Source organism: Neofelis nebulosa, chromosome 15 (assembly GCF_028018385.1).
Source record: "Neofelis nebulosa isolate mNeoNeb1 chromosome 15, mNeoNeb1.pri, whole genome shotgun sequence".
Classification (NCBI taxonomy): Eukaryota; Metazoa; Chordata; class Mammalia; order Carnivora; family Felidae; genus Neofelis; species Neofelis nebulosa.
The window spans coordinates 39,710,468-39,737,285 of record NC_080796.1 but is presented as its reverse complement, the minus strand read 5'-3'; the positions used below and the strand labels follow the sequence as shown (position 1 = coordinate 39,737,285).

Below are 26,818 nucleotides of genomic sequence, written 5' to 3'. Positions count from 1 at the left end.
CAAAGATGGGAGGAGCTCCTGTGCTCAGCCCCATAGGCCTCAAGGGCTCAGGGGCCCACTCAGATTGTGCCAGAGAGCAAGAGAGAGGAACTGGGGTGAGCAAGCATTGTGGCTTTTTCTGTTTCCTGTTTCAGCAAGGCTGCTGTGCAGAAAGAAAGACAGTACGAAGAAGGAAAATGCTAAGGGGGCCCAGGGCCACGGACTGACAGCTTGCACTTGACCCAGCTGCTGCCTTGCCCCATCTGAGACCACAGCCAAGATCTGCCCAGCAGCTGGAATGCTTTCCTGAGCTGCTTGGTTTGGAGCCTGGGACCCAAGGTAACTGAGAAGGAGGATGCTTTTGTGTCCAGGTTGGGGACCTCCAACTCTGGGGTGGGGAAGAAGGTGATCTGTCATTGAAGCTTCCCTCGGCTGAAGGGGGAGACGCAGAAGCAGATGGATTAGTTGAAGAGTGTTGGGGGGGGTTGGGTAAGCAAGAAAGCATCCTGCACTGGCTCCCGAGGGCACAAGCCACACCACAAGGGTACTTGTGTTGTTCCTCTGCTCCATCCATTAGATTAGATTAGGAGTGAGTCAAATGGCTTAGGGTCCAGGCTGCCCAGTGATGGGCATGAATTAAATGAACTTTTACAGTTCCCTTCAAAGCAGGAGTCCCCCCCAGACAACAAGCTGCCATTAGAGCACGTAGGTGCAGGCCCTTGCCTTCTCACCTCGCATTAGGATCTCTGCACTAGGGCGGTCAGACCCGGGCAGGAAGCCATTCATTGCACACACAAGCAGGAAGTAGGAGCAGAGACTTGGAAAGGCAGCAACAAACCCCTGTCAGGTGAGGGCACCACCCTGACCTCTCCCTGAAGCAGGATGCCCTCAGCCATACCACCTCCTCCCCAAGCTCCAATGGGACTTGTCATACTGCCAAGGGACACCCCACAGATGCCAGAAAGCCTGGGCAGTGGCCCAGTGACCTTTCTTTGAACCACACAGGGACCAGTTCCCTTTTTTTCTACAGCCTATCCCTGTCAGTCAGCCGTCCCACATGGCTTCTTGTGTTTAAGCAAATCAGAATAGTCAAAACATCCCAGAAAGCTGGATATGATTCCATTCAGCTGTGCGCACCTAATCCTCCCGGGTGTATGGGCCTGGGGGTCTGGGAATGCTCCCTTCTCTAAGGAGCCATTTCTACTGCAACTCCCTGCTGGAGTAACGGATCCCAGCGTCTGCCCCTCAGGAAGCAGAGTGAGGCAGCCGTATTTTTAAGCGAAGTGGCCCACTGGTGTGGACAGCCTGGCAGAGTCCGGGGGAAGACCTTACCTCAGGCTCCGTCTCCTCCCCTGAAGCCCTTTCCTCCTCATGGCAGGAAGGTGGGAGGATTCTCCATAATCACAGGCTTTGCCTCCTCTACAAAGCCTGTGGATTACAGGGAGGGGACCTAGCGGCCCACGTTTTAATGGCGGGATGCAGGCACGCTGGACACCGATTCTTTACCCCGCCTCTTCTTTGCCTTTCTGCTGGGCCTAATTGCGATGGCACTTGTGTCCAGACCACAGAGAAGCCCTTTTGCCTTGTAGCCCACACGCAGAGGTCAGAGGAACCAGAGCAGTAAATATGATTTCAACCCGAGGCCAGCATCCCCTCCATGTGGTAAACAGCACTCCTTCAAAGAGAAGAGGGTGGGAGACGGAAGGATGAGGCATTCTCTTGGTCCTGCAGTGCTAGTCTAGCCGGAGGCGTTGGTCTTACAGCACTGAGTGAGTCTTTAATAGCTAAGATCAGCAAGAAAGGGGTAATAATCATCCCACTTTAGTATTGTAAAAAGCTAACATTTATTGTGCGTTATGTGCCAGATGCTTGATGTGCATTTTCTCTTTAATTCTTTTTTTTTTTTTAATTTTTTTTTTCAACGTTTTTTATTTATTTTTGGGACAGAGAGAGACAGAGCATGAACGGGGGAGGGGCAGAGAGAGAGGGAGACACAGAATCGGAAACAGGCTCCAGGCTCTGAGCCGTCAGCCCAGAGCCTGACGCGGGGCTCGAACTCACGGACCGCGAGATCGTGACCTGGCTGAAGTCGGACGCTTAACCGACTGCGCCACCCAGGCGCCCCTCTCTTTAATTCTTATCACCTTACAAGGGAGGCTGTGGCCCCGTTTTATAAATGAAAAGACTAAGACTTAGAGATGTGTAAAGTTTGTCCAAAAGCACAGGGGTAGTGGGTGACAGAGCCAGGATATGAATCCACACGGCCTGAGTCCAGAGCCAGGGTTCTCTGCCTTCCCCATCAAAGGCAGAATACCTTCCTATACCACAGGCATAGATTCTGGACATGGAGTTCACCTGTACATTATCCATTCAGTCATGTATAACTTAAAATGGGTGAGCCTTTTGGATACTGTTCTAAGGTTTTAGATAACAGAGGAAGCAGGTGGGAAGTCAGGGAACACCTACAGAGTAGGAATGAGAAGAAAAGCCTAAAGAGAAAAGCCACCCAGGGGTGGGACGAGAGAACAAGCACTGACAGCCTCACAGTCCTGCCTAGGGTCTGCAACTGCCCACAGCCGGAGAATGCCCCTCCAAGCCTGGAGAGGCAGGCATTTGACAGCATGCCAGGTTTGACCTTGTAAGACCACTCTCCTGGAGTGAGACCGCCCCACCCATGAATGACCCCAGGGAACAAGTGGTATGATCCGAGAGAGAGCAAGGATCCTGCAGAGAATTCTGGACTGAGCCAGATGGGCAGGAAAGTTCCAATAAAAGGACAGAGAGTCTGCTACCTGTTGAGTCTGTTTGGCCTATAAATAAAATCAAGGGGCCAGAGCTGGTAACTGCCTGCTGGTCGATGAAGCTGAGATGTCCTCTCCGACCTCTCCAGGAACTGGGTTCTCGGGTTGTGGGTAGTGAAGTTGCAGGACACAGAGGAGAAGCTGCAGAAGGAGTCCCTCTTCCTTCATCAACCACTGGGCTGGCTCCAGCAATCAGTGGAGGCAGGGCGCAGAATTTCCAGCTCTCAGGACCAGCTCAGCCAAGTCCGGCCCCAACTCAGCCAAGTTACCAGAGAGGGTTCTAGGAAAATAAACTAATTTGCAGAAGGTAGGTGAGGGAGGGTAGGAAAGAGAGAAAAGGGCACAGAGAAGGAAGAAGGAGTTAGAGTTGGGGGTTCTGTGAATAGCAGGTAGGACCATGTAAAGGGGCAACAAGTGTGGCTTCTTCACCAAGCCTGGTTCCCTGCGGACTTGTCGACACTGTTTGCCTTTGTTTCATTTTTGTTTGTCATAGCCTCATTGAGGTGTAATTCGTGTAGTTGCTAGTTTTGATGGCACAATCTCTGTTTGGGCCAAGGAGAGCTGACCTGGCGGCATACTTAGCCCTAACAGAGAGGAGATTCTAAAACATGGAACCTTCAGCTTGGAGGGCTATTGAGCTGGAAGCTCTGAAATGGGTTTCAGTCAACACTGGACAGATGGCAGGTACTCAGTTGATACTGGTTTGAGTTGATCTGCTCCTGAGGGTCAGAGCCCAGTCCTGGGCCGGAAGTGGATGTCAGTGGACCAATGTCAGTACTTCATGACTGGAGAAATTAGGGTGAGCTTTCCCTCCTAAACCATGCCCAGGACCAAGCTCAGAAGCCAGTCATTAAGGGCCAAAAAGATAGCAGTGGGTGCTGGTCACAGGACTGGCCACACCTTGTGTGTGGGGGGGGTCTGGTTATTCCAGGCCTTGACAAGAGTCACTCACCTATTTAGCAACAACTTGGGCCAAGAGAACAGTAAAGATGCTTTTCTTTTAGATTGAAGAACAAGGAGCCAATTTACCTGGTTCTCTAGAAGTCTCTGGAAAATGAACACATCCCTAGCTGCTATCCAAAAGGCTATACACACATGACAATTTTATCAATTATTCCTGACTTAGAGGCAGGGTGAGATCAAGGAAGGTCAAGGAAGAAGTGGCAGCCAGAGAGATCTTTCCACTTTGCAGAGGGAGAAACATAGGCCAGAGGGAAGCAGTATGGAAAGCTCCATAATTAGTATGGAGCCTGAACCCGGGAGTCCTGATTCCCAGTTCGACACCATCACCTCCTCAGTTTTCAACCTACATGCATGGGATGCTGTGCTATTTCTACCCCCTGGTCCTGGGAGATAGTCATTTTTTCTGCCCATCTCCTGACCCCTCCCCTTCTCCTCCCTCTTGGCATTTGGCAGACCCAGGCAGCTATTCCAGGAACTGGAAGCCAAGCACAACAGGTGCTCAGGAGGTCATCATGATCAGCCTGGACCCCAGGCCTTCCCCTGGCTTGGCCCGGTGGGCCGAGAGCTATGAGGCCAAGTGTGAGCGCCGGCAAGAGACCCGTGAAAGCCGCCGTTGCCGCCCCAATGTGACCACTTGCCGCCAGGTGGGGAAGGCGCTGAGGACTCAGCAGAGAGAGCAGCTCCAGAGAGCACGACAACAGGAGTTCTTCAGGAGGAGGAACCTGCAGGTGGAGGAGAAAGGCAAGACACAGAGCCCCAGGGCCAAGGAGCACGGTCCCTCGAGGAGGCCAGGCCAGCCAACTGACCTCAAGGAGCCCTTGTCTTGGGCCAGCAGGATCTCCTCCTCCCCCCAGAAGCAGGTGGGTCATGTCAAGGGACACACTGCTCTGGAGGGTTGCAGGCACGTGGGTGGGCTCAAGGTCACTAAAAAGCGATTGAAATTAAGTTCCTTCTTCCCTAATCATATAGCAGTCCTCCTTAGCCACTTATTCAGAAACTTTTATTGTTTGGGTCTTTGTTTGCTTAGCTATTTTTTTGTTTTGCATTTGCCTTTTAGGGAAGAAAAAATAATTTAGAAAGTAAGTCCATTGCTAATTCCTAGTTATCAGTTCAAATTTAGGCAATCTATACCTATCTTTTACAGCATTCATTCATCCAGCATTCCACAAATATTTACTGTATATGCTTACTGTATGCCAGGGACACAGAGCCATCTTCTTGATGCCCCTTCTCAGAAACGCACACACACACACACACACACACACACACACACACACACACACCTCCTGTTGCACCCACCTACATTTTCTCTTTCACTTGGACCATTCCATTTGTACTAAATTCACTCAGTAAAGGTCTTGTGTGGTCCAGTAAGCTTTCTCTGGCTTCTCCAGGCCACCTCTGCTCTCTGTGGTCCTTATGAGGTTATAGATCCTCTAAGATTGTGTAATAATACTTAGAGCACCCATCATTCTGGCCTGGGAAGGAGCAGTGCTGGCAAAAATCAGGGTGTGCCGAGATGATCACAGCCAGCAAACCATCTGTGTCTTCCTATCCATGTTCTGAGCATGTTGACAGCAGGGATGGGTCCATCGTATTCCCTGGAAGTGCCTGGCCTGGTTCCGTACCGAGTAGAAGTTCATTCAGGGTTTCTTAACCAGTGGATCTGTTAGCCACAATAGAAGGTGCTGTTCACAAAAATGATCCTTGAGCCCAATTGTAAAATAAAACCAACTGTGTACTTTCTAAGGCAAGAGGTTTCTGAAAGCTTTTTGTTTAAAAAAAATTTTTTTAAGGAGAAAAAGAACGAAAACACATTTAACTAAAAAACTTTACCTATGCCTATCGGTTATTTAAGGTTTTACTGAGATTGAGTCAGTCTGCATGGTTGGATACTATAGGCATTTCTTAGCCTTTTAGTGTTCTGTTACAATCCTAGAATTTTTGAGTTTGCATAAAGAAAATACAAAAAGAGCAGACTAGAGGGGCATCTGGGTAGCTTAGTCAGTTGTGTCCGACTTCAGCTCAGGTCATGGTCTCATGGTTCATGAGATCAAGCCCCGCATCAGGCTCCACACTGACGGTGCAGAGCCTGCTTGGGATTCTCTCTCTCTCCCTCTCTCTCTGCCCCTCCCCCGCTCATGCTTTCTCTCTCTCTCAAAAATAAATAAATATACTTAAAAAGAAAAAAAAGAGCAGACTAGATTGTGATGGCTACTACCACACTCTTCCCCATACCTCCCTGCTCTAACGTCTCTTCACACAAAACCTCAGTGGTATTCCGGCTACTACTGAGAGGAAGGAACCCACCTCTCCAATATGGAAATGGCCTGGGAGATCATCCACATTACACACACTCATACACAAACAGGAGACCAAGACCTAGTAGAAAAGGCAGGATCTAACCCAGACCCCCTCACTCTAAGACCAGTCCTCTTTCCACATCACCATACTGGCAGTGTAAATGGCTAAAACCAAACAAGGTAGATCAGGGATTCTAGAGAAAGTAAGTAGAGACAAGCCCAGCTCCCCATTTTCCTGGTCTGTGGAGAACCATACCCACCAACCAGGACAAGAGAGGGCAGGAGCAGGGACAATTTTGTAGTTTTGAAGGTTGGAATGGGCTACTTTGGCTTTCTGGATCTGAAACTTGATCACTGGTTCATCTTTCTGCAATCTGCTGGAGAATCACGCTGTAAGAAGCTCTAGGCTTTCAGCATCCCCTACTTGCTTTCCAGGTGTCAGGAACCAGCTCTGAGGCCTTTCCAACCCAGCGTCACCCTTCCTCAAGCACCCAGAGGGATCTGGCTCACCTCTCCTCCCAGGCTGGGGGCCTTTCACCACAGGACTCTCCCATCAAGAAGCCACCCACACACCACCGTGGTAAGAGCTGAGCTTCCCTCCCTCACTGGAGCCTGCATAAAACCTTGCCACAGCAGGCTCAGCTTGCTGGCAGTGGAGAGGCCTCTCCCTTCCCACTTGGTCCTCCATGGGTTCTGAATCACCTTATCCTCCATTGCTCAGGCACTCAGACAAAGGCAGAAGAAGCCCAGCCAACAATTAAGAATGATGCCAGTCAGCAAACCAAGTGAGTACTTCCATGTGACCCCAGCTTCCTTACATCCCATCCATTCCACTCTGATAAGCTCTGCTTGAACCCTCACCCAGTGTGTGGAGAAGGAGCATGATGAACTTCCATGCCCACCTTAACTGAGAGAAAGACCTTCCCTACCCTACTGGCTCTTCAGAAGAGATCAGAGAAGGAATCGACCCACTGCCTCCTGATGTGCTTTTTTTTCTTTGATCCATTGTCATTTTATTCTATTTCTTCTCTTCCCAGTTATGGAGTTGCAGTTCTAGATAAGGTAAGAAAATCCTCACTTTGAAGGGGTTGACTCAGATGATATCCCAGCTCTTCCAAGTTCTGACATTCTGGAATTCTATGGTAAATACAGCTGGGATGGAGGGACACCTTCTTCCTGGATAAGCAAAGGGACAGGGGCCTGGAGGGACTCTGAGCCAAGGAAGAAATTTACTTGACATGAACCAGTCCTGGCTCTGGTTCCATGTTCCAGGATTTCAGGGACCCTAGAGTCTTCCTTCTTTTTTTTTTTTTTTTAATTTTTTTTTTAAAGCTTATTTGTTTATTTTGAGAGAGAGGGAGAGCACAATCAGGAAAGGGTCAGAGAAAGAGAATCCCAAGCAGGCTCCATGCTATCAGGACAGAGCTCAATGAGAGCACAATCCCATGAACCGAGAGATCATGACCTGAGCCAAGATCAAGAGTTGGACACTTAACTGGCTGAGCCACCCAGACACCCCTCTTTTTTTTTTTTAAGTTTATTTATTTTGAGAGAGAGAGAGAGAAAAAGCATGAGTGGGGGAGGGGCAGAGAGAGAGGGAGAGAGAGAGAACCCCATGCAGGCACCACACTGTCAATGTAGAGTCTGAGGTGGGGCTCAGGCACCCCTAGAGTCTTCTTGAATACCCTTTTTCTTTCTCTCTAGGAAATCATCCAGCTTTCTGAGTACCTCAAAGTAAGTAACATGTGAACTCTCTCTTCAGTTCCTCCACCCATCTACTCCTTCCTCCAGGTTAATCTTACCTTCTTGCATTTTTCCCCCCAGGAGGCCCTCCAAAGGGAACTGGTTCTAAAACAGAAAATGGTGATTCTCCAAGACCTACTGTCCACCCTGATAAGGGCCTCTGACAGCTCTTGGAAGGTAAGGGAATGAAATCTTTGTTTGAACAAAGCTCATGGGCTTCTATGGGTGCCCATCTCATTCTTCTTTCCACATCACCCCAGCAAGATAAGGGGTTTTCTCACTACTGAAGAGGCAAGGTGGGGGGGTTGGGGGGTGCTGAGGTCTAAAGGGCAAAGATATTACATACATGGGAGAGCTCAGCTAAATTCACGGTCATTAGCTGGGGTGATGCTGCTCCATACCCAGGGAAGACCCAGAACCAAAATTGGAAAGAATTCCCATTTTTTAATATGTTGGAAGAAAAGGAGGAAGATCCCAATACAGTTGCTATTACTAACTGTGATAAATGTCAACTATTTTTATATGGGATTCACACCAATATTAATGCCAAGCCATCATGCACCCACGATTCAGCTTAGACATCAATGTCAAAGTGAGATAGGACCTTAGATATCACATAGTCTAAGTTTTCTCATTTTACCAATGAGGAAACTGAGTGTCAGAGAGGTCAAGTGACTTGCCCAAAGTCACATCGCTAGTTACAGGCAGAACTGAAACTAAAATTCAGACCTCCTTATTTTAGTCCATTTGTTCAACAAATATTCATAGACCGTGTTTTCTGTACTGAGCACTGGAAATAAAAGATTAATTAGTCAGGGTTCCTGCTTTTAGAGAGCTTGTGGTTTTGTCAGGGAGACAGATGCCTAAACAATGCAGAGATATCAGAAATAAATGTTTTTCAGGATATAATAGCACACAAGAAGGAAGGAATGAATCCAGAGAATAGGAGAACCAGGGAATATTTATAGTTACATAAGTATTTTCCAGACAAATGTGGAAGTGGGAACTATATTCTGGGATGGAAATACAGCATAGGAAAGACCCAGAGGCACAATATGGGTCTCAATCTCAAGATTGCTTTATACTCTTTAAAAAGTTTGTTGAAAACCCCAAAGAACTGTTTCTATTTAGCATATTGAGATTTACTATATTAGAAATAAAAATAGAAATCTCAAAATATGTATAAATTTTAAAATAAAAATAGTAAACCCATTGCATGTGAATCTAAATTACATATTTTTATGAAAGATAAGTACATTTTTTGAAAAAATAGTAAGAGAAATAGCATTGTTTTATACTTTTGCAAATCTTTTTAGAGTCTGAACAGAAGACAGCTAGATTCACATATTTTCTTCTGCATTCCATCTGTTGCAATACATTGTTTTCATTGAGGCGTAGAAAAGGAAAATCCAGCCTCACACAGATATGTAGCTGGAAAAGGGAAGCCCTCGTAGAACCAGTGAAAAGGTCTTAGGGATTCCCAGGGGTCCTCAGACACCACATGGAAACCCCCTAGACTATATTATGTTCGGGGAGCTATGCCACTGGGGCATAAGGCACCAAGTACAAAGAGAATGTACACACTCACAAGCCTCCGTGGACATCTAACCCTACAGCATAGATGGTTTGTTATTTAGACAGAAAGATGGGATGGGACAGTGTACAACAAAACTGAGAAGTTTACAGTGATGTAAAAGAAGCTTCCTAAGCTCGGTCCTCCTTCCTTATATATCATTGTACCAGGATTTAAGTGTCTGTGTTTTGGGGCTCCTGGTGGTTGAGGAAGGTCGTTTGCATCAGCAGAGCAGAAGCCTGAGACAGACAGCTGTGCATGCCAGGTGGTTTCCGGTGCTGAACTAATTTGAGATCATCTCATTTATTCAACAGACATTTGATTAAGTTTCAACTATGTGCTGAGCCCTGTGCTCCAGGGACAAAAAGTAGGGTTCTTGCTCTTGAGGAGCTCGCGTATCAGCCAGGAAGAGAGAGATGCGTAGTAAACAACACGAATACAGTGTGGAAAAGCCATAACAGGGGTTTCTACAAAGTGACACAGAGGAAGGAGAAGGAGGCAATTTTTCTGCCTGAGGTGGAACAGGGTAGGATCCAAAGGAAAGGGACCATTTTAGCTGAGCCTGGAAGGATGCATAGTCTACCAGTTGCAGACGTAGGAATGATGATGGGGAAGAAAAAGCAGAAAGGAAAGGGGATTTAAGGCAAAGCAATCGGAATGATTATAAGGCCTCTGTGTAACAAGCAATTGGGTGCAGCTGAGTTTGGCTGAAATGAAGAGATCATGTCAGAGGAGTTCCGAAGACTCTGGAATTATGAAGCTTAAACTTTTTCCACTGATGGGGTATGTCAAACGTAAATAACACAGAGACTCCTTCCTAAAGGAAAAGCATATGTGTCACAGATCCGTGAGAACACATGCTACCCATGTGAGAAACGCTGCTCCAGGCGGTCCGCAGGTAGCACTGGGAGGGCGCTGCATCTGGGTTGAGAGTCCTACACTTAGCAAGATTCCGCCCATCTTCACAAGCAGCTCAGTCAGGGGCTGTGGAGTTGTGCTCTCTTCGGCAGCACACAGGCTGAAATAGTTGCGGAACTGAGCTGAGAATGGATGATCCGATCTGTGCTTTGAAATGGTCTCTGACAATAGTGAGGACCTGGGCTCCAGGTGGGTGTGGAAGCGGCGAAATCTCTGGTGACATCCTAGGCACTGAGGTGCAGTCAGAGCCTGAGTCATTGGAGCTCAGTGAGGACGGGACACACTTCTCAGGGCACCTCTGCGGGCAGTTTCACTCCACGCTGGGCAGGGCAGGCGAGCAGAAGCTCCTTTGGTTGTGGTTTTCTCCCTCCCTTCTTCCCACCCCTCTGCATACCCACGCTTCTTTTCTCCCTCCCCCCCACTGGCACCCCAGCTTCCTGTTTTTAACAAAAATAGTCAGATTTGTCAGTTAAGGGCTCTTGCTTCCCTCAAAACAAAATCATCCAGCCCTCTACCCCTGCCATGGAGACCTCAGCCTGGATGAAAGAACAGCTCCAGACTGTGGTATTTGGGAAAACCAACTGGAAGAATGTGACCCAAACGGGGACTTTGACATTCAACCCAGTTCAGACCTTTTATTTTTTCCATTTGGCCTCCATGATTTGAATCTCCCAGTTTCACATGCAGGGCAGCCCACGGCAAACCCTGCGAGAACCCCAAGAAGGAGCTCCCTCCATTGTCTCTACCTCCAAGCTAAGTCTGGGCCTACTGGACGTGGTGGGGCCTGGGGCACTGCTGATTCTCCCGAGCTAGGTCCAACCTTCAGAGGGGAGATGGTTCGGGCGGTCGAGAAAGCAGGCTCTCAGTATTGGGCAATACGAAAACAAGAGTGGGGCACAGTTGGGTTCTAAGTTCTGCAAAGTGGAAACGAGATCTTGAGATGACAGCACAGCGGGGGATTGGCTGCAAGCCCTAAGCAACCTCTGCTAGAGCACAGATGAGCTGTGGGTTGGCGCTTCTGCGGTGTGGCGGTAGTGTTTCTGGAGAACAGATCAGAGGCCGGGGAAAGCCAAGCAGAAGCAGGAGCTGAAGCCCTCGGACCAGCACCAGGTGTGTACGGCCTCCACCTTGCTCCCTTTTCCAATTGGGGGTCCCGTGCTCTCTGAGCCCTGGGCTCCTTGCAGGGGGGCGACTGCCAAAAAAAGGTCCACAGTAGGCCTGTAAAGGGTGCTTCTTCCCACATACTGTACCACTGGGTTTCAGTTGGGGTAGCTGGGGCTCAGACCAGGAAACTACATGCCCCATTTGCAACAACTTGGCTACAACTTTCTTCCCTGCCTCAGGGAGTCTGGGAAGGTGGAGCTGTGGACAAGAGATTTTTTTCAATCCCCAGACTTGGGTGGCCCTTCATCCCCACTGAAGGGGCTATCCTGAATTGTCTTTTATTGCATTGTGAATGGAAAAGTAATCTGGGGTACGGCTAAAATACAAAAACAGTTGGAAGAGGCAAAACATTGAATTAAAACCACAGTAAGGAAGGAGAGAGGAGCTACCCAAAGATGGGAGTATATGGGGGGAAATGTAAGGATGTAATGTTTTGGGCTTGTTCGTTTTCTTCCCAAACTACAGCAAGATAAACCTTAAACTCGGTGGGCTTGATTACATTCTGCTGTGGCAAGAGTTTAGGCACAGGAAAATGCAGAGATCTGAACCAGGAAATGGGGGTGCAGAAGGAGTTGATTTCAGGACCTGTGGACTGACAATGAACAGGACACTCAGGGGAATGCAGCCCTTTTACCAGTTACTCCAAAGCCCAGAACAATGGAAGTCTTTGTCCATCTCTTTTATCTGTCCCAAAGCCCTGTGGTTACTGTAGAGGCCAAATCCTAGACTCTCAGCTCTCACACGAGACATTATGAAAAACATTAATAGCAGGAGACACTTTGAAAAATTATTTTTGGCAAAGCCTTTTGCTTTTGCAAGGCCCAGCTGAGTAATACAGGAAGCAGAAAGGGTGGGGGCGCCCCCTGGCTCCCAGGGTTAGAAGAATCAGCCAAACAAGATCAAAACAGGAGCTGTGAGATACCACTTCCTGCGCCCTCCCCAGGTGCCCTGAAACTCAGAAGGGGACAGACCTCAAAACAGAGTCCCCTCCTCTGCACCCAGGCCATTACAGACGGGAAATGTTATGAGGGTTCCAAACACCCAAGCCACCTGAGAAGGGCCATGGCATCTCAGGCCAGAAGAGAAATGTAATTTCTAGACCTCCCAAGTGTCCAGCAAAGCCTACTGGGAAAAAAAGCCAGAAAAAGGATATGAAAACTGGTTATTGCTAGAGACCCACACCCTCCTCTCTCCCGATCCTCTCACAAACTTAGGTCAGACTCAGGCCTGGAAGAACAAAACCCCGCGGTGGTAAAAAGAGACAACTACAGGTGGGGGAAAGAACAAAGCAGCAAGGAGGTTGTTAGCTACTTAGCTAAAATACTGAAAAATTGAGAAACAGATAAGGCTCTTCCTGCCTGCCTTTCCCCACTCCCATCCTTGAGATTAGCATCCCTCTTGGAATGTCCAAAATGTCATGCAACTGACCCTACTTACGTGTGACTTTCTGGGAAGCCCTTTAATCACCACCACCACCCCCCACATACACATACCCTGCCTCACTTGATCTCTCTCCTCCATGTCCTGCTTTCTTAAAGAATTTCTCATCTTGAGTCCAGTGTGTGTGTGTGTGTGTGTGTGTGTGTGTGTGTGTGTGTGTTAGGGGAAGGAAGGAGGCAAGGAGGGGAGGCATTAGTTTGTTAGGGCTGCTATAACAAAATACCACAGTCTGTATGGCTTAACCAAAAGAAATTTATTTTCTCACAATTCTGGAAGCTAGAAGTCTAAAATCAAGGTATTGACAGGGTTGGTTTCTCCTGAGGCTTCTCTCCTTGGCTTGAGATGACGGTCTTCTCCTGTGTCTTCTTCACATAGTGCTCTGTTCTCTTCTTATGAGGATACCAGTCATAGTGGATTAGGGCCCACCCTAACAACCTCATTTTAAATTCATTATCTCTTTAAAGATCCTATCTCCAAATACAGTCACATTCTGAGGCGCTGGGAGTTAGGATGTTAATGTATAAATCTGGGGGTGGGGAGAGCAAAGGGGGACACAATTCAGCCCATGATGGAGGTAAGGAAGGGAATGTGGAGACCCTTTTGGTCTTACTGGCCTATACTTTAGAAGTAAAGATCCTGTACACAACTGAGGGGGTGAGGAATACAGAAGTGCCTAGACAGACAGGAGAGAGAGGTAATGAGGAAAGAAAAGAAGAGCTTAGAAGATTTCCTTCAAGTGAACTATTATCATACCTTGAGCCATTGGATAGAGGACCTCAAGATACAGAGAAGACTTGGGGCCAGTCCGATTCCTCCTTCTCCTATTCCAGAGACAGAAGAAAAGATCTTCTACCTAAACATCCTTTGACATCCTTCCTCCTCCCTACCTCCTGAAAGAGTTCAGTTCCACAAACATTGCTTGAGCACAGACCATGTTCTAGGCAGTAAGCTGGGAAAACAGAAGAAAACTCTTTGCATGCTATATTTTGGCCCAGACTAATTAAGTCATCCCATTTGCTCCAGGGCCAGCTTAATGAAGACAAATTGAAGTGCAAACTGAGATCTTTAGAAAACCAGCTGTACACCTGTACCCAGGTAAGCATTCTGGAGGACACTTCCAGCCCAGGAATCTAGAATTAAAGGAGAATACTTGAGCCTCAATCCTATGCTCTAGAAAGGACACCCAACAAAGATGAATGTACCCATTCCTACTCACCCAGTTCTGGCTTTGCCATTTTTCATTTTGGTCCCCAATCCACCCTCTACTCCCTTTTTCCTAGTGTCCTTCCCTTTGTACCCTGAGAAGGAACCCCCAAATCAAGTACTTTGCCAGCTCCAGGGAAACCTTAGGAATACCTGGAACTGTAAGGAGAGGTAAAGATTCACACCACCCAGATAGACCTTCACAGGTCCCAATCTTTGAACAGAAGTGTTGGATATTATAATAAAGCCTTACAAAATGGTTTCCATTCCACGGGCAACTTTTGTCTAGTAGCAATCCCTGGGAGAAAGTAAAAGGCTATGACTCTTGGCTTTTCTATGGCATTGTTACCCATCTTCACTAAACTCTGCATTGACCTGATCTGGGATTACAAGAGATAGAAATGACAAGTGGTGAGGGGTCAGATAAGAGAATGAGGTGAAGCATGTGGAGTTGGGGAGATACGATGGATGGTTGGGGTCTTGTGGGGGAACAGAGTTTATAACCAGGTTTGCTGACCTACAACTTTTATTTTTTCAGTATGGCCTGTTTTGTCAGACTCTTATGAACTAAATAATGTCAACCCAGCTCATAAAATACCAACATATAATCCAGAATGCCAGTCTCTTGATTTTCAGCAGGGATGAGGGGTGGGGGAGCGGGTAAAGCTGGCCAGCATGGTTAAGTCCACTAACTGGGACATACCCATGTATGACTTCAGCCAGTGGCTCCTGGATCTGGCTTCTAATGGAAATTCCAAGAACATAAGACCCACTCACATTTAAATCCAAATTTTCAGATGGTCCCAAAACTAAATGGAAATGACTTCGTATGGATCCCTAAATTTGCATGATCTGGACTGCTGTTTACACAGTGGGGTAACCCAGAATTGACAGTAAAAGCTTCCTGCCTTCCCCAGAATCACAGGGCAAAAAGATGAAAGGGATGGGGAGGGCAAGACCCTAAGTGAATTTGTAAAGTTGCTCTTTTCTTAAATCCTGAAGCCAATTTTTTTTTTAATGAAAATGTATTAATTTAAAAACATTGAGAGTGTTGGGGATTGTTCAGATCTCTGAAACTACAGACATTTGAAAAGGGGGGGTGGGGCGCCTGGGTGGCTCAGTAGGTTAAGCATCCCACTTCAGCTCAGGTCATGATCTCGTGTTTCATGGGCTTGAGCCCCATGTTGAGCTCTGTGCTAACAGCTCAGAGCCTGGAGCCTACTTCAAATTCTGAGTCTCCTTCTCTCTCTGCCCCACCCCCACTTGTGCTCTTGCTTGCTCTCTTTCTCTCTCTTTCTCTCTCTCAAAAATAAACATTTAAACACTTAAAATTATAATAATAAAGAAGCATTAAAAAAAAAAAAAAGCTTGCTCTCTAACCTGAAGGTGTTTACAATCCCATGAGGGAGAAAAATGAATCAATAGTGTGGGAAGATAGAGACATACAAGGGATACTACATGAACCCAAAGAAAAGCTACCTAACTCGGGGCGCCTGGATGGCGCAGTCGGTTAAGCGTCCGACTTCAGCCAGGTCACGATCTCGCGGTCCGTGAGTTCGAGCCCCGCGTCAGGCTCTGGGCTGATGGCTCGGAGCCTGGAGCCTGTTTCCGATTCTGTGTCTCCCTCTCTCTCTGCCCTTCCCCCGTTCATGCTCTGTCTCTCTCTGTCCCAAAAATAAATAAAAAACGTTGAAAAAAAAATTTAAAAAAAAAAAAAAAAAAAAAAAAGCTACCTAACTCATAATGAGTTGGGGGATAATGAGTTGGGGGATAGGGGTGATTGGTCAAGATTTATCAGACCTTACATGATTCTTGAACTGAACCTTGAGCATGAGTAGAGGTTAACCAGGTGAAAAGGGTAGGTAAGGACCTCTAGGCATAAACTATATGGACAAAGGCAGAGGCCCAAAAGCACAGTGGTTAGGGGATCTGCAAGCAATTCAGCTTGGGTAGAAGCAGCATAGAATCAAAGTCTGAGCTACATGTGGGAGCCATGCCAAGGAATTTGGACCTGATCCTTAGTCACTGAGAGATTTAAACAGGGAGTGACACGATCAGCTACAAGGTTGAAGATGGAGAAAATATTGCATTGACCCATAGAGTCGCAACTAAGGAGGTGACAGGAAGTACAGAGAAGAGACAGAGACAGATATGAGCTGTTAAAGAGTTTGATTTGACAAAGCTCAAGGAACAACTGATTACTGGGAGAAAGTGAGAGAAATCAAGGATGACTCCCAGGTCTCAGTCCTGGGAGACTGAGCAGGTGATGATGTTGGTCACTGAGATAAGAAACCCAGGAGAAAGGAGGTTGAGAAAGATGATTTTGCTTTGGAAATGTTGAATTTGAAACACCCCTGGAAGGCCGAGGGGATGCTCACCATGCCAGGACACTGTTTGTTACCCCTGCTTACCTCCCTCATCACCTGGGACCCTCTCCCTGCTCCCCTTCAGCCTGGAAGAAGGTCCATCAGATTACTGGTATCTCTGCTCTGGGGGGCAAGGACCCAATTCTTTTCATTTCTCTATCCCATCTCAGGGTTCAGCACACAGCTCAATATGTTTTGTTGAATTGCATCAAATTTACAGAAATACTCCCCTTGGGGAATGAAAAAGGTGTTACTGGAGATGGAAGACCAGAAAAACAGCTACGAGCAGAAAGCCAAGGAGTCGCTGCAGAAAGTGCTGGAGGAGAAAATGAGCGCAGAGCAGCAACTGCAGAGCGCGCAGGTGTGGGCATGCTGTGTAATCTTGAGGCTGGGACCCCCGGGGTGGGGGTTAAGGGGGAGCCTCTGGGCAGCATGGGAGACACCTGCAGAACTCCCTGGAACCCCCAAGGCACCCTCCCCTTGTTCCTCTTGTCTGACCCCCCACCCGCCAGCGGTCCCTGGCTCTGGCTGAGCAGAAGTGTGAAGAGTGGAGGAGCCAGTACGAAGCTCTGAAGGAAGACTGGAAGAGCCTGGGGACCCAGCACAGAGAGCTGGAGAGCCAACTCCATGTGCTTCAGTCCAAACTGCAGGTAGCAGGCCCTGGGGTTGGGACGTGGGGAGAAAAGGCAGGGTTTATGGGGGCAGTGACAGCAGTGAGGAGAGAAGCTGCTAGTGAGACAGGGGGTTCCAAAGGCAGCTGAGAGCATCTGGCTTTCAGTTCCTCACTCAGTGGCCACTTTGGACCTGACTCACTGCTGGGGCCCTGAAATCTAACTCTGAGCTCAGCAAGGATGTCTGCACTGCTGATGCAAATGAACCAAGTGTTCACTGAATGACACCAACCAAATGCAAAGGGCTGGACTGGAATATTCATCAGCCTACTGTCAGCCCACTCTCTGCACCCCATCCCAGCACAGCATCCAGTTCGGAACAAAGGTCACTAACTTACTTACAGGTTGAGTATTAACTAACATCCTGCCAATGTAATTTTTAATCAATTACAGGAGACCCTTGGCATTCTCAAGGGTTCCATCATTTCCAGCCTGTGTTACCTTGTAAACTTTTAACTAATCTCCTGAGCCTCAGTTTCCTCACCTCCAAAAGGAGGCTAATAATAGTACCTCCATTGCTTGTTGGGATTTTGGGAGGATCAAGTCAGGTAATCCATACAAAGCACTTAGTGCCATGCCTGGCATATACCAGCCTCCGTAAATATTAGCGTTTTTTTGTTTTTTTGTTTTTTTTAGATTTTACTTACTTGGTTTGAAATTTTGAAGACCCACATCAAAAATTTACCTTTATAGGGGTACCTGGGTGGTGCAGTCGGTTACGCCGACTCTTGATCTCTGCCCAGGTCATGATCTCACAGTTGGTGAGTTTGAGCCCTGCATCAGGCTCTGCACTGATGGTGCAGAGCCTGCTTGGGATTCTGTCTCTCCCTCTCTCTGCCCCTCCCCTGCTTGTGCTCTCTCTCAAAATAAATAAATAAACTTAAAATAATTTTTTTATAATTTACCTTTATAATTTTACTGAAGCAGAAACCTGAGCAGCCAAACTAATAAGACAGGTCACGTTAGTCTTACTGAAGGTGTGAACCCAGCTAGTCAGTGCACTACAGCCACATCTCCACATTTGTGGTTTCTTCCTCCTGTCACCTACAAGGCAACTCTGATGAAGATCTTTTTCCTTTTTAAAGGTTTTTTTTTTTTTTTAATGTTTACTTATTTTTGAGAGAGAGAGAGAGAGCACGAGCAGGGAAGGGGCAGAGAGAGAAGGAGATCTAGAGTCTGAATGAAGCAGGCTCCAGGCTCCGCACTGTCAGCAGAGTCTGACACAGGGCTCAAACTCGTGAACCGTGAGATCATGACCAGAGCCAAAGTTGGACGCTTAACCAACTGAGCCACCCAGGCTCCCCATGAAGGTCTTTTTCTTTTTAACCTTAATTCTTTGAGAAAAATGACCCTACCACAGAAAAAAAAGTTGACAGTGTTAGAATGAGAAGTAAAGACAATGTGAAGACACCTAGAAAAGTGATGGGTGTTCTTCAATTTGGGTATTACTCAAATGAGTCCCTTTGAATAGTAAAGTCTAATGCATCGTTTAAATGTGAGGAACATAGCAAAGGAAGAACTAAAAATCCCAATTTTCCCATTTTCCTAATACTCCTATCTCTAAAATTCTAGTTTTCCTCTTCCATGGAATCTGTTCCCATCCTCCACCCCAGCACTGACCGGCCTGTGTCGGCCCCTCCTCCTCCTTACAGGGAGCAGACAGTAGAGACTTACAGATGAACCAGGCTCTGAGACTTCTGGAGAATGAGCACCAGGAACTGCAGGCAAAGATTGAACACCTGCAGGGGGACAGAGACCTGTACAGCTCGGATACACAGCACCTACAAGGTACCCTTCTCCCCAGAGGCCTCTGGCTCAGTGAGCCCAAGTGAGCCCAAGAAAGGAAGCTGGGTAGAGAAGGCGGCTTCAGTCTTTGGTTGGCTTTGTGATTTCATTTGACCCGGAGGGACAGGCAAGGCTGTTTTAATCATCCAAGACTGAAAATGAATCGCACTGCACTAGCGGATCTTGTAGTTATCAGCCTGCTTTTCCGGCCCATCCCCCGACCCACGTTGCAGCACTCCTACTTCAGTCACACGTGCCAAGGCTGCATTTCTAATTCAAAAGGGAAAGGTCAGTTGAAACACAAGGCGCCGTGAAGGTTTCCCACCACAGCCTCTGTGTCAGCTGAGAGGACCAAATCGTGTGCAAATACAACTCTTAATTCAACCTGACGTTGTCGATGCTGATGAAGTCCAAGGCACTTCGGATCTGGTTTACCCGTCTCAGAACTAGGACAAGTAGAAGAAAGAGCAATTTCCACTTGACACACATCAGAGGCCTACTACTAGGTCCCATTCTCGGGTGTCAGGTTCATGAAGTCTTAGTTTCGTCTATTTCGGTTTGCATTATTTCATTTCCAGATCAACTGAAGAGGTCAGAGGAGGAGAAACTCACCCTGGTGGCCAAAGTACAGCAGCTGCAGAGTAAGTTCCCTTTCCAGATCCTCAAGCAGCACAGCTGGCTCTTTGGTGCTCCTGGGGCTCCTGCCGCACAAAGGGCTTTGGGGCCCGGTCTTGGACATGTCCTTTACCTTTGTGCATTTTCAGACCTTCTTGGGAAGTGAGAGGTCATTTACATAGCTCTTCGCAAGTTAGTATTAGCCTGGTCTTTTCTTCTCTACTTTTCTCCTTCCATGCCAATGACAACCACCTGAATCTCCCCCAGAATTGCCATTTCCCTCAATTTTGATGTTAAAAAATGGGTTTTCTAAGCCAGTTATTTGATATATTGTAACTTATTATGTACATGAGTATGTCATATAGACTTCTGTCACTAGGAATGGTTCAGAAAATCAGCTCACACTACATATGCCTCAGTCCATTTCAAAACTACCTGTTGGGGCCAAAGAGGAAAAAGGACTTTTCAGAAGAAAAGTAGGCCATTGCTGAAAAGCTAGAGAACCTGATTCAGTTAATAGCTCTGCTGGCTGCCCACCGCCTTAACCTCTGCTACCCCAACAGAGATGTTTTGTGTAATTAGTATTAACAGAGAAAGGCAACCAGCAGTAGATGCCGAACGCCTACAGGGCAGGAGCTGAATGGACCAGGAATCACTTCAACACCATGCCTTTATTTATTCAGTACATATCTACTGAGTCCCTACTAAGCACCAGGCACTTTAGACATACACACTGAGGACACAGTGCTGAAGAGAACTGACACAGCTCCTTCCCTAATGAAGCTTACACTCTAAGCTCTATAATAAAGTATGGAGCTTCTACGAACAAGTAAGTATGTGTCAGGCAGTAATAACTGCTAGGGAGAAAAATAAAGCAGCTTAAAGGGAAAACAGTTGCTATTTCATACAGGGTCATCTGGGAAAGTCTTCTAAGGTAACATTTAAGCAGAGACTTAAAGGTAAAGACATTGAAGGAAGAGACATAAGGACAGTGTATTCACAACAAAATACCACACACTGTGTGACTTAAAAAACAGAAATTTATTTTGTTCTGGAGGCTAGAGGTCCAAGGTCAAGGTGTTGCCAGGGCTGGTTCCTTCTGAGGGCTTTGAGGATAGATCTGTTCCAGGCCACTCTCCCTGGCTTGTAGATGGCCTTCTTCGCCCTATGTTTCTTCATATGTCTTCTATCTATGCATGTCTTTGAAATGTCCCCTTCTTACAAGGACACCAGTCATAAGAGATTAGGGCCCACTCTGATGTCCGAAAATTCTTGACTATCTCTGTAAAGAACCTGTCTCCAAATAAGGTCACATTCTGAGGTACTAGGAGTTAGGACTCTCCCCCTATGAATTTGGGGGAGCACAATTCAGCCAATAACAGATAGGAACATCTTGAATAATTAAGGTTTGTAGCAAAGTTCTGAAAACATTGTTTACAGTCAGTATACAGACAAGTTCCTTGTGTCTTCCCACAGGTCTGCTTCAGAATCAATCCTTACAGCTTCAAGAACAGGAGAAACTCTTAACAAAGAAAGGTCAGCAAATTTACTTCCACAAATTCTAAGATACTGGTCTTTCCTTGCCTGCCTAGAGGCAGAGGAATGGACTACATGACCTCTTGGAGTCCCATGCAGTTCTAGGAGTCTGTGAGGTCAGGGATCTAGCCGAGCTTTTTAAGGACTGATCATTGGCTTTGAGAACACTTTAACTAGTTAGCCTCCTATCCTGAGAGGTACATAAACTGTGAAAAGAATTTCTACTCTCTCTGAAAACATGTCTGTGTTGAACATTTCAATAAACTGATTTTGAACTCAGGATTTAATGTCAATTTTTACATTTGACTTTCCAAATCACATCCCAAGTCCACACCTCCACACCATGCTGCATGCAACAGTCACCTCACTCTTAGCCCTCAAGAGTCTGCTGCCTTAACTCCCTGAGAAGAATGCATCATGTATCTGAGGGTGGGGGGCAAAAGTTCCTCATGTATGCACTCCAAGTGGTCTTTTGTTTTCTCATCACAATCACCACGTAAAATATAAGGCAGAAAGTATTATACCCACATAGCACAAGCAAGAAAATGAAAATCTATGGTCATAAAAATTAAGGACGCAGCTAAGACAACAATCCAGAATTTCTGACTCCTAGTTCAGTGCCCTCTTCGCCAACACTAAGACTTCTGCGTGGCTCAGAAACCACTTTTAACCACATGAAGGTGAATTCTATGATATGACAGCCATTCTCATTGACTTTGAAACAAGGACAGAAGGGGAAAGGGGTTAGTTCTATTGAAGCATCCAGCAAACCTACCAGAAGTACAACAAAAGAAATTGGACTAGTAAGTATTCTCTAGAAATATCTGCCATTAAACGGGACTGCGGATACAAAGAAAAGTAAGAGGCCAACCTTGCCCTCACGCGGCTCAAATTCCAGCTGTGTCAAGGCTGAGCAGGGTCCCAATGGGAGAAAGTCAGAAAATTCTACTCCATGCAGTCTAGTCAGGGACAGGACCTCTCTTGTTCCCTCCCCTCCCTTCCCCTCACTCCAGACTTCTCTCAGTGATAGGGCCCTTCCTCAGAGGCGTGGACCGCACTATCACTGAGAATCTGGCTGCTTTTTTAGATCAGGCTTTGCCTGTGTGGAGTCCAAAGCCCTCCCATAAGGAAGTGGAACCTGAGGGTACAGGGAAGGAGAAAGAACGGGATTTCAGAGACCAGCTGCAAAAGAAGACTTTGCAGCTCCAGGCCAAGGAAAAGGAGGTGAGAACGTGACCTCAAGGTAGTGAGGGGCTCATACCACAATGGTAGGGAAAACTGCTGGGAGGCAGCCAGGGAGCAGAGATTTCAAAGTTTAAATTGTGATTGGATGCCAGCAGGTATTCACTTTGCTTTTAGGCTAACTTGTCCATCTTTTTCCTTCTTCATTTATACCAACCATTATGCAAGGTTTTATTAAATAGTTACCTTTTATAAAGTCAGCCTAAACTAAAACACACTTAATAAACATATTAACTCCTCAAACTTTGTCCTACATAGAGTTATCTTAAAACTTTATATAGTGTCTTTTAAGTAACAAACTCTTTCCATCTACATACTTAGAAACCTACATATTCCCAGAGTATTCACATGCAACTCAACTAGGTCCTGTTGAAGATGCTTCTTCACCAGTACTAAGATCATTCCCAGGTCTTTTGTGCTATAAGAACTTCATTTTTTGGTGTCCGCATTTACAAAGCACTTGCACATACACAATCACATGAAAGCACTAACATGTATAATAGATAGTATTATCATATGCATTATAACCAATCATTTAAGTGAACACGTTCCAGGCAAACTAAGTAAGGCAGCCAGAAGATAAACTGAAATCTCTGAGTAAAGGCTGGGAAGGGAGGATGGTGGTAAAAATTCCAAATGAATGAAGGGGTAACTCACATAGGGCCCTCTCCCCGACCTGAGCTCTATCCCAGAAGGAACTGGTAGTGATGATGTTGGTGGTATTCTCCCCCCAGTGCAGAGAACTGCATTTGGAGTTAGACAACCTCAGTGACGAGTATCTCTCCTGCCTGCGTAAGCTGCAGCACTGTCGAGAAGAGCTGAACCAGAGCCCACGGCCGCTTCCCAGAGTAAGAGGGTCTATCCTCCCATATCGCCCTGGATGATGGTGGGACAGGTCCTCCTTTAGTCAAATCTTGCAGATCATTCATCAACCCGTGCCAACGTTGGGCCAGCCCATTCCATTCAGCTTGGTTTATATACTTGAGTATAACAACTGTCGGGAAACACTTGCTCATGCAACCAAGCCTAATTTTCATGGAACTCTTGAGCCTAAAGGAAGAGGCCTACTATTAGCTAAAGTATGAAATGGTGTTCTTTTAGCCTATTATGAGCTAGTGGCAAGAGTAAGGAGAGAAGAAAAAAAAAAGAGTAAGGAGAGCAAAAGTACGACAGAATATGAATAGAGAATAATATAGTGTTGCTAAGTTATTTTCCATCCTTGATTACTTTAACCAGTATTTAAGTATCTGGCCCTTGCTGGGTATGGTTCCCTAGGCCAGTGATCCTGGGCTTAGGGACCAGTAACCAGCAGTAAAGTGGTCTTATCCCAAAGGAAGTGAGCAAGTGAGAGAAATAATGATATAAAAAGCTTTTTCTCCTCTACTGACCCAAGGTTTTCCACGGGGCTGGAATGGGAAGAAGGAAGATTATTTTTGTCTGTTATCTTCTCCAAACAACCCATGGCCTCCTTCTCTTTCTCCCCTTCCCTCCTCACAGAGGCAATGTGGCCAATGGCTCTCGATGCTGATGGTAATGATTGCTATAGCACTGGCAGTGTTCCTGGCCAACAAGGACAGCCTGATGATCTGAATCACTTCGGACAGCTGCCTGGGTGAAAATCTGAAGCAAGAAACTCAAAAAACTCAGAATGTTTACATACTTTAGAGTGTGGGTTTTCCCACAGAGATTTCTGACTTTATTATTTTTTTTAACCTACTGTAAAATAAACTTCACCTAACAAGTCTCTGTTCCTCTGAACTCTTAGTTTACCCCTGAATGACAGACACATCACAACACAATCATAAGACATTAGAGAATCCTGGTCTACTCTCCCTAGTCCGATTCAGTTGGTGGTATATAAACATGCAGTAAAACTTACCTAGTCCTATACTTTCTGGCAGACACTGCCCACAGGGGCAGGTATATTTACAACCACCACACAAGAACAGACTACTTGACTTCCACCGCCTGTCTCCACAATCTTTCTTCTATCCCCTATTCAGTGAAAAATGAACAGACATCTCAGTTAAGTCATGAGGACTCCCTACTATAGAAATGGCAACTATGTACAACCAACACCACTACCACCTGTTCCCATGCCCACTGAGATGAGGACAACTGTTCGCAGAATTTTTCCCTAATTTTCTCAAGATGCTCAGAATTGGTCATTGAGATGCCATCCCTAACCTGGAGCTGATCATCTACTGAGTATCTTCTACATGAGAGAAGAGCTGAAGTCAGAGAGCCACAGCTGGCAACGTGACTATCTCGGAGGAGATGCTCAAGTCAGCAAAGTCATTCTGCCTCCTACATCGAGTTCTAAGGTCCTTCTCCCAAGTGTTTATAATCTCCCTCAGGGCTGGGAACAAGCTCTCTGGGACACTAAAGGAATAGAGCAAGACTGGGGACTGACCAAGCAGCCATGAGATCCGGGCAGTGAAAACCCGTAGTGGGGTCAGGGCTAAGCAGTTGTCATCTCCCTGGTTCAGATGAAAGGTATATGGAACAGGATAGCCCAGGAGGATCCCAAACACAGTACAGAGATTCCAGTCTGAAGAACGAAGTCTGCTGCAGGGGACTTCCAGGGATAAGTCCCTCTGCAGCCCTTGCAAATGTGTGATGATCTCAACCATTATGGCCTTCAAATCCTGAAGTTGGTCCAGGGAGCAAATAGAAGGGTGAGGTTGGGAGCTGGAAACATCCACAAAGGCTATGGTACCAAGCAGTACCTGCTCCAAGCGCTGACATACATGCTCAGGACTGATAATCAGGCTGTTTTCTCCAATCTCAAGGATGTGAAGTCCCTGGGTCAGGAAGCCCAAGCCCTGCAACTCCTCCAGATAGCTCTGGAGCTCTGATGTCCCTGCACAACTGCAATCATAGAGCAGGGCTGGCTTCAGTCCCCGGGCCACGGCCAGCACCTCTCCAGCTAGGTGAAGGCAGACGGCTCGGGGTGGGCCCCGTCTCTTTCCCATACCCAGGGTCTGCTGAGCAGCTGCCACCAGCATCTGAGGACTTGGCGTTGACATGGGATCTGGAAGCAACATCAAGCATGGCCTCCTTACCTAGCCACAGTTCCCTGCCCTGGACCGCATCTGTAAGCTCCAGTCACTTGAGGAAGGGCCTAAAAACAAAGCAGTAGCAGGGACTGTTAACACCAGCCAGTGACACATCAGGAAACCTGCCAACAGCCTTCCCCTAAATTTTACAGCACCTTCCAAAGATCTTTTTGTCCCTCCCTCTGCTTTGAAATGCTAATACAGACCAGACAAGATGAGATCATCAATCGTAACTCATTTCTAAGGCTGCCTTAGTCTCCCTTAGTCCCAAATTTCATGTCTCTTTCAGGCCTCATGGCTAGATTTATATTCTCTCTGATTTCTTCTAAATTTTACCTGTTGTAAACTACTTTCTTGGATTCAACCCTTAAGGAGTTTGGGGCAGAGAAGTGGCAGGGCTGTCTTGGGCAAAATTCCGGGCATTTCATCTAAAATTGCCCTTCTGAGGTAAAATTCTAGGTTCCAAAATTCTAGGTTTCCATTGCCAGCTTCCTCTTATCTTCCCGCCAATAACTTGGAACAGCGGTCTGATTAAATACACACAAGAACGTGGACTTACAACCACTGCACCCTGAGACGTAAAAGTAAATAAATAAAACCTGTTAGAACTGCAGGAGGGCTGTGTTTTACTTTTGTGGTCCCCGCCTTTCCCTTCTGGCCGATGTCGACGGACCCTCGGAAGATGGGCTAACTCCAATCCCCCCACCCTGTCCTGAGCGCACTACAGTGATTTGTTAAATGAGGCAGGTCTCTTTCACACACGTACGTTCTGCTTCCACTTCCGCTGCAGGTTCGCAGGCTCAGAAATGCCTTCCAGTTTCGTGCGGGCTGCCGGGGACACGGCGAGGACCGCGGGCTCCGCCGCAATACTGGAAAACCCCTTCAACGCTCTGGGTTCCGAGTCGGCGAAACGGGCCTACCGCGCTTGCCCAACACAAGCCCTCCCACCGCTTTCCGTGACGTCATCCATTCTCTTTGCGCGCCTCGCGTTGGAACCTCTGGCAAGTCTGTGCCGGAAGTGTGGGCTCCTGAGGCCAGGCCCTTTCCGGCCAGACAGAAGCCGGCCCGCCCCTCTGAGTAGGAACGGGGAGGGGCGGAAGTGCACGAAGGAAGGCGGGACCTGGTGAAACTAGCAGCCTGTCGTTGCCCTCACGTGGCTTCGCGTCGTGCCCAGCCTGTGTGTTCTTCAGGCTGAGAAGCCTTAGGAGGGCACGCAACGCAAAAACACCCTTTGATTTGTGTCTGGAGAAATGCGCTTCCCCCCCCCCCCCCCCAAACGAAGCCTATCCCGTGGCAAGCGACATGTTTTACACCTCACCTGTGAGTGGCGCTGCAAAGTTGGTTTACTTTGACCTCCCTAAATGCTAAATTTGAGACGCTGAATTCCTAGAAGTGGCTGCACAAGTGCTGTCCTGCCCAAGATTTGTCATCTCTAAGCAGGGTGTGAAGGGCATGAG

General features: G+C 47.0%; 2 protein-coding genes and 1 long non-coding RNA gene across 6 annotated transcripts; 1 reads left to right on the top strand and 2 right to left on the bottom strand.

The window, feature by feature from the left end:
• Window positions 1–76: 76 nt before the first annotated feature.
• TRAF3IP3 (TRAF3 interacting protein 3) lies at window positions 77–24,044 on the top strand. Of its 4 annotated transcripts, none has more exons than XM_058701835.1 (16): window positions 77–318; window positions 4,197–4,603; window positions 6,482–6,626; window positions 6,768–6,831; window positions 7,084–7,108; window positions 7,751–7,780; window positions 7,871–7,966; window positions 13,908–13,979; window positions 16,674–16,814; window positions 16,966–17,103; window positions 18,777–18,912; window positions 19,488–19,550; window positions 21,001–21,060; window positions 22,148–22,284; window positions 23,037–23,150; window positions 23,800–24,044. In XM_058701835.1, the coding sequence occupies exons 2-16, from the start codon at window positions 4,256–4,258 to the stop codon at window positions 23,890–23,892; spliced, it is 1,662 nt and encodes a 553-aa protein (XP_058557818.1). In that variant the 5' UTR covers window positions 77–318; window positions 4,197–4,255; the 3' UTR covers window positions 23,893–24,044. The 4 variants fall into 4 exon arrangements, 3 of the variants coding, with proteins under 3 accessions (XP_058557818.1, XP_058557817.1, XP_058557819.1); XM_058701834.1 differs by having other exon boundaries at window positions 22,085–22,284; XR_009254451.1 differs by lacking the exon at window positions 22,148–22,284.
• Window positions 13,123–16,674, bottom strand: LOC131496355 (uncharacterized). The gene is made up of 2 exons (XR_009254453.1): window positions 15,821–16,674; window positions 13,123–15,566 (listed from the first exon to the last, which is right to left on the bottom strand). It is a non-coding gene; the product is annotated as an uncharacterized LOC131496355 (long non-coding RNA).
• On the bottom strand, window positions 23,954–26,391 carry C15H1orf74 (chromosome 15 C1orf74 homolog). Its single transcript, XM_058701840.1, has 2 exons — window positions 26,128–26,391; window positions 23,954–25,426 (listed from the first exon to the last, which is right to left on the bottom strand). Exon 2 carries the CDS (start codon window positions 25,347–25,349, stop codon window positions 24,540–24,542), a length of 810 nt encoding a protein of 269 aa, XP_058557823.1. The 5' UTR covers window positions 25,350–25,426; window positions 26,128–26,391; the 3' UTR covers window positions 23,954–24,539.
• Between the last annotated feature and the right edge of the window lie 427 nt (window positions 26,392–26,818).

Bases quoted from the DNA above. Each gene is read 5' to 3' on its own strand.
- TRAF3IP3 (XM_058701834.1), top strand. From the start codon at position 4,256: ATGATCAGCCTGGACCCCAGGCCTTCCCCTGGCTTGGCCCGGTGGGCC. The intron at 7,781-7,870 runs GTAAGTAACATG...TTTTCCCCCCAG, and splicing joins AGCTTTCTGAGTACCTCAAA to GAGGCCCTCCAAAGGGAACT. The intron at 13,980-16,673 runs GTAAGCATTCTG...TCAAATTTACAG, and splicing joins AGCTGTACACCTGTACCCAG to AAATACTCCCCTTGGGGAAT.
- C15H1orf74 (XM_058701840.1), bottom strand. From the start codon at position 25,349: ATGTTGCTTCCAGATCCCATGTCAACGCCAAGTCCTCAGATGCTGGTG.